Source organism: Xenia sp. Carnegie-2017, unplaced genomic scaffold, assembly GCF_021976095.1.
Source record: "Xenia sp. Carnegie-2017 unplaced genomic scaffold, XeniaSp_v1 HiC_scaffold_23, whole genome shotgun sequence".
Taxonomy (NCBI): domain Eukaryota; kingdom Metazoa; phylum Cnidaria; class Anthozoa; order Malacalcyonacea; family Xeniidae; genus Xenia; species Xenia sp. Carnegie-2017.
Window position 1 is genome coordinate 223,018 of NW_025813486.1, and position 6,681 is coordinate 229,698.

At 35.4% G+C, this 6,681-nt stretch overlaps 3 protein-coding genes across 6 annotated transcripts in view; 2 read left to right on the forward strand and 1 right to left on the reverse strand.

Annotated features, from left to right (window-relative positions):
- The window catches only part of LOC124448906 (cyclin-F-like), an 88,981-nt gene that overhangs the window by 31,723 nt on the left and 50,577 nt on the right, over positions 1 to 6,681 (forward strand). The gene's annotated exons all lie outside the window — the stretch shown is intronic.
- The window catches only part of LOC124448908, a 75,818-nt gene that overhangs the window by 612 nt on the left and 68,525 nt on the right, over positions 1 to 6,681 (reverse strand). Inside the window, exons 1-3 of one of the 4 annotated variants that reach the window (XM_046999860.1) lie at positions 1,507 to 1,906; positions 1,116 to 1,371; positions 365 to 901 (exon numbers count right to left, since the gene is read on the reverse strand). In XM_046999860.1, the coding sequence (XP_046855816.1) occupies positions 365 to 901; positions 1,116 to 1,371; positions 1,507 to 1,764 (1,051 nt within the window). In that variant the 5' untranslated portion in view covers positions 1,765 to 1,906. Of the gene's footprint in view, positions 1 to 364; positions 902 to 1,115; positions 1,907 to 6,681 lie in introns of those variants that run through there. The other 3 variants (XM_046999861.1, XM_046999862.1, XM_046999859.1) reach the window with 3 other exon arrangements.
- Positions 3,788 to 6,681, forward strand: part of LOC124448907 (ribokinase-like) — a 97,652-nt gene continuing 94,758 nt past the window's right edge. The window contains exons 1-5 of the mRNA XM_046999857.1: positions 3,788 to 3,965; positions 4,798 to 4,834; positions 4,948 to 5,024; positions 5,906 to 6,004; positions 6,656 to 6,679. Coding sequence (XP_046855813.1) covers positions 3,842 to 3,965; positions 4,798 to 4,834; positions 4,948 to 5,024; positions 5,906 to 6,004; positions 6,656 to 6,679 — 361 coding nt within the window. The 5' untranslated portion in view covers positions 3,788 to 3,841. The remainder of the gene's footprint in view (positions 3,966 to 4,797; positions 4,835 to 4,947; positions 5,025 to 5,905; positions 6,005 to 6,655; positions 6,680 to 6,681) is intronic.

Genomic DNA, 6,681 nt, shown 5'->3' on the forward strand with positions numbered 1-6,681 from the left:
GGCAGACCAAGTAAACTTCCTATGCTATCAAAAACTGCCAAAATTTTATAATGACCTGCTGTTAGCCTTAGGAAGCTCACTATTTCTTTTTGAGCACCGGTCTTGAGACTTTGATAACTACAAGTTTCATCAAAAACAGGATATTATGAAAAAACGTCATTGGGTCAATCAAATACACACATAAAATAAGGGTATTTGACAATATTTTTGATTTTCAAAATGCCGGTTTTCAGAATATCCTTTGTTTCTTTATAAGCTGTGTTGAATGTGGCATTTTTAAACATGTGCTGTCTTACATTTAGATATGAAATGTCTATTTCAATTTGAAAAAGGAATAACATGACATGTACATCAAAATAGTTACCTGCTAAATTAGGATATGGCTGTGGATAGTGATAAGATTGATGTGGAGAAACAGGTACTTGCATTTCTGGTAGAACATTCGTCTCGTGGTTGCATGTTTTATACTTGATGTTAGAGTAAGATGGATTGACAATGCTTGTTCCATAAACCTTTGGCAAATCAAACTGAATAGAAAACATGTCATGAAATGTTCCAGGAACGATATGAACGGTGAACACCAAGCCTGAAATTGCTATTTCATCTCCTGTCTTTAATGGAATCCATTTAGAATTACTTTTGATTCTTTGCTTGTTGAAGTAAATCATTTTTTTGCTGCTTGCGTTCCTAATCATAAACTGAGCTTGGCCATCTGACAAAATATGGCCAACTAATTCAACATGATTCCTTGAAGTGGCTTCATCATTTATGAAAAAGTTGACTTCTTCACCACGACCAAAAACAACAGTATTGTTCCATAGAATGCAATGCTCAGAAGTATTTAGGTGATCAAGGATAGCCTTCTGAGTGCAGCTGTGGACATTAAGTAAAAGTTTCCATGCTAAACAGGAATTAATCGGACAGCAAGAATCAATAGTTAAAAACTTGACAAAAACATGTGGGTCAAAAGTAAGTTGGGCAACAAAGTACTTTCTCCAGTAAAATTAAGTAAGAAATGTCTCATGTATTGCAGAGGTATATAGACAACCCCTTCCCCCTTAATGCACACTACCAGTAACAATAGTCAGATGCTTTTGGTAAAGTTCATTTCCTACCTTGAAAATGATGATTGATCTGTGGTGAACCATTATTTTTTGTTGTGTTTGTTTGAGTAAATTGATGGTCACTTCCCGAGCATTCTATATCCTCCTTTGTATTTTTCTGACGATTAACCACCTCAGATAGTACATTTGATCTTCCCAGATGTTCCAATGAAAAACCATTATTTTTTGTGGTACTTGTTGAAACAAATTGATGGTCAATTCCAGAGCGTTCTATATCTTCTTCTGTATTTTTCTGACGATTAACCACCTGAGACAGTACATTTGATCTTCCCAGATGTTCCAATGAAAAACCATTATTTTTTGTGGTACTTGTTGAAACAAATTGATGGTCAATTCCAGAGCGTTCTATATCTTCTTCTGTATTTTTCTGACGATTAACCACCTGAGACAGTACATTTGAATTTGATCTTCCTAGATTTTGCTCTTGATTGCCAACATGTCTGTTCTCAATTTCATTCAAATTAATAATATCATTATCGAGATTATTCAAGTCTCTCCGTCCTCTTACTTTTTCTCTATGTCCACAATTTTCACATGACGTATTAACTTGACTAGCATTTTCTTGTCTGTTGTGGTTGTCGTCGTCTCCAATAACAAGTAGATTTTCAAAATCATTCGCAATCCTATGATTTTCATCCATTTCATTCGCAATGTCAGAGTTGAACTTTCATATTTCAAATCGTAATGTTGTTAATGAAAGATCCTTACAGTCAAAATAAACTTTTACTTGAACTAATTTAATTTACCTTGGTTAATCGTTTTTGACAAACAAACAAATGGGAAATTATATTACATTCTCACTACTCGGAACACGTAGTGGTCACGTGCTATTCGTCGGTGTGTGCTATTGGTGCCTATTTTCTTGTAATTACATCACCGGAAATTTTGTGAGAGCCACTGATATGTATATTACACTGGATAACGCACCATGTATAAAATATAGTAAGATAATTGAAGCCGGAAGTTCGCTCATCTGATTATGACCTTCGTGGGGGTGTCGGTCCCACTTTACTATACTCTCTAGACTTTGCTCGGGTTACGCAGGGAGAGTGCGGTCGCGACCGAAGTTTGGCCCCCTTAAGCCACTGCATACACAAATTCAGAGGCTTACGAAAGTTGTGGTATTAATTAAGTCACTACTGCGCATTACCAGATGATTTCTTTAATAATTTGCGACTAAGTGAGGTAATTGCCACGAAAGTAGTGCAAGTGGATCTAATTAGTTGTTGCCATGACTATGAACAATTATTCCGGTGGACTGCCTATGCTCAAGCGCATGCGCAGACTATTTCTTTATTAAATTGTTACCAAGCATGCTATTTACTTCAAAATCAGTGATAGTAGATGCAGTTGGTCGTTGCCATGACCATGAAGTTGGGCAGCTAGTCAAGTTGACTGCGCATGCTTAAGGCAGACTGCGCATGCGCAGATAGTTTTTCTGAAAATTTAATACAAAGCGATCTAATTACTCCATATCGGTACTAGTACATACAGTTGGTCGTTACCATGACCATGAACTTGGAGAATTGGTGCAGTTGATTACGCATGCTGAGATTAATTCTCCATTAATTTGTGACGGAGCGAGTTCTGAAATTGGTGCTTGTACATGCGGTTAGCAAATTTTCAATCATATATTTTTGACACGCTTTTTGTCTTCTTAAACTTGTTTTGACATATTAAAGTCATCAACACTTTCTTACGCCATTCGTAATATCTGTGACATTGTTAGAGATGTTTCTCTTCTTCTCCATAACTTTGTCTGTGCATATTTTGTGCATAAACAATTCCCTAACATTTATTACAGATGTTCTAATTCATGGATTGAGGTAGAAGAAATACTTGAAAATGAAACTTCCAACAGTGAAACAAAATCAAGCCTGACAGAGAAGAAATGACGACGCCAGGTTGAAGATAGCTTAATGAAATTGAACGTAGTTCAAGCACCTAGCGTACGCTCGAGAGTTTTGGATGAGGACTCATTGACCAACGAAAACACGAATGATTCCAAGCATTTTGACGAAGATAAGTAACACGGAGTCTACTGAAAATATGTTCAAAAGAAATATCGATGAATTGCATATACAGTTTGGAATCATTTTTGGTTTTCTATTGTTACATTTTTATGTGTTTTCTTTAAAAAGTAAACTAGTGTCTAGGAAAAAGAGTTTGGGCTTTGAATACATTGAAAAGCTTGTTTTGGTCTTGTAAGTTCCTTTTCATTGAATTGCAGTGTCATAAAGAAAGTTACCCTTCTTGGAATATGTAGCTATTTGTTAATATAATGATAGCCATGCTTGAAAACTTCCACTCAAAGCTTGTACTGGAAAAAATGAAGATCATGAGGAAAAACAAGTATTAAAGACCTAAAGTGACGAAGAATTTATAGCTACTGTCTTTTAATTTTATGTATTTAGTATAGATGTCTATATCCGGAGAGCCTTAACCAATGCTTAGCCTAGCAGCTTCTTGGGCATCCTTTTATCTCTCCAAATCCCATGTCGCACGGTTTAAATTTTATAAATATAAAAATGCCATATTTTTTACAAAAGCGACTAGAGCTACCTTCAAGCTGGCATCATGCTGCCTTCGAAGATGGCGGCGAAGTTATCATTCCAGTTGTTACATAGTTCACTGGTTTTGACTTTTTTGTTGTTTTTATTTCGAATACTTTATATAAGAGGAAGCAAGTGTGACATTGTTTTCACTGTTGAGTAACCATGTTTAATATGTACAGAACTGTTATTGTCTTTGGAGGTCGATGTTTTTCTTCTGGTTTGCGGGAAGGAAAGCTTGTTTTAGGATGCGGTAGCAATGTTGTTGATCATTTCTACATGGTTCAAGGTACATTTATGTGAATGCATTCATTTGTCATGTATAATATTGACAGGAAGTGTGGAACATCATGAAGGTTTTGTAACTGACAGTGTAAGCAAATACGTGTTTTTGTTAATACATGAAAGTGATTTGAATTTCAAAAGAAATCAGTAGGGCACTACTGAATATATGAATATGCTCCCTCCCCAATTAACGTTCTAGTTAAGTCTCTGACGCGCGCTTACATGATTTTAGAGGTTGCTAGAGTATTAATAGTTTTGAGAAATAATCTTTGTTTGACAGCTTTTACTTCCGTTCAATCATCTATTAATTCCCAGACTTGTCAACTTTCATCTCGAATTTTACCATCAAATAACTTGAGAAAACCATCAAAACTTTTTGTCTAGCATACGCAGTTTAGTTAAACTTGAGATACAGTTTAGGGTTTTTTTGTAGGAAGCTGACAATATTCATAATTTGCAATTGACCCTTTGAGGTCCGAACTCGTAGTATGAACTAGCTGTGCTAATACTTTATTTTTATTGAATGGGTGGCAACTATTGTAATTTAATCCTATGCTGGAACTTTTGATTTTATAGTTTTTCCAAATGTACATAAGTTATTTTAACCTTGGTTTCCTAAGTTTTGGGTTCTTGCAAGTAGCATGGCTTCTTGAGATCGACAAATTCCCTCATCCCGATATATGCCCATTATCTGAGTTAGTCTGCTGTTTGGCATTCACCATATTAGAGGATAAGTTGGACTTTAATAAACAATATCTTTTGTCCGACAAATATTTTGCATATTTGGTATAAAGAAATTGCATTTGACCCATTTACAAATATTTTGTGCTTATTAGCTGTACCCAAAGTTGGAGAAAAAGGATTTTTTTCAAGGTGAGTTTTGGTTGATTGATGTTGGTCTTTGTTTTCTCAATACTCCGTATTTGAGTTATAACTCATCAAATGTGCAAATTTGAGTATTTAAGATACATGTTTTTATCTCATAGTCCCAATAAAACCCATGAGAAAAGTGTTGTTGGTGGTGTCACATTAAATCACTTAAGTTGGGCTTCTGCTTTAGGAAGTAAGTTATATAAGTTGTGAATTTTGTCAATAAAGACTTTAATGTGGAGAAAATAAGAACTCAAGTTCAACATTAGATCACTCCTGATGAAGACACTAGACTGGAGTATATAAGAACTCAAGTTTCAACATCAGATCACTCCTGATGAAGACACTAGACTGGAGTATATAAGAACTCAAGTTTCAGCATCAGATCACTTCTGATGAAGACACTAAACTGGAGTATATAAGAACTTAAGTTTCAACATTAGATCACTCCAGATGAAGACACTAGACTGGAGTATATAAGAACTCAAGTTTCAGCATCAGATCACTTCTGATGAAGACACTAAACTGGAGTATATAAGAACTTAAGTTTCAACATTAGATCACTCCAGATGAAGACACTAGACTGAAGTATATAAGAACTCAAGTTTCAACATCAGATCACTCCTGATGAAGACACTAGACTGGAGTATGTAAGAACTCAAGTTTCAACATCAGATCACTCCTGATGAAGACAGTAGACTAGAGTATATAAGAACTCAAGTTTCAGCATCAGATCACTTCTGATGAAGACACTAGACTGGAGTATATAAGAACTAAAGTTTCATCATCAGATCTCTTTTGATGAAGACACTAAACTGGAGTATATAAGAACTCAAGTTTCATCATCAGATCTCTTCTGATGAAGACACTAAACTGGAGTATGTTAGGAACCAAGATTCAACATCAGATCATTCCTAGTGAAGACAAATTTTCAATGATAAATTGCTTTCACAGTCTAAAGTGAAAGTAGTATTGACTTTTGGTGGAACACAAGATTACTCTTGATTAAAAAATTGTATGCTGTACTCTAATGTTAATGCATAGAACTTTTCACAAGAAATTTCATATTTCTAGCTCCTACTGGACTAATGGCTTTACAAGGAGATGATAAATGCGGAGAATTGATTCGTGCAACTATGAAAAATCTCAAAGTATCTACACAATATTTACAAGGTAATATCAAGCCAGCTACCTGTAAAGGAGCCCTGATTTTAAAAAAGTCAAATCATCATTCATAGTTATTATGCCTTTGGAAACACTTTGCCATCACACACTGTCGTAAATGTTTGCAATCATGACGTCACAGTTACCCCCCATTGCCCTCCCCCCACACACATGCCCTCCCTCCCCCCCCACACACAGTTTCATTCAGGCACTCTCAGGTCTGGAAGAAATATCTCCTTTCCCGGAAGCAAATTCCAAATTTAGCAATTTCATGCCAAATTCAAAAATTTCCCTTGAAAATATTTCTTTTGATAACTATTAGAAACGAGCGCATGCACATTGCAGGATGCTCAAACAAAAATGATTTTGCCATTGATCTGCTGGGTAACTTTCCGGCAAAAGCTACCTAATTTCGTTTCCAGGATTTAAAACTCCCACTTCATATCAGTCACTTCACCATTTATCGCCCGGGTTGCTCATACAAAAAATTTAAAAGATATAATTTGGGTTTTGAAAAGATTCATAAACTTCTGCAAAATTAACGTAAGATAAATTTAAGTTCAGCTGTTGTCAATAAACATGAAATATTTTTGTACGTAAGAAAGTAATCGGATTTGACGCCAATATATAAATTCAGCACTTTTCTGTATCTTTTGTTAGTTAAAAAAGCGTTCTCCACCGGCGAG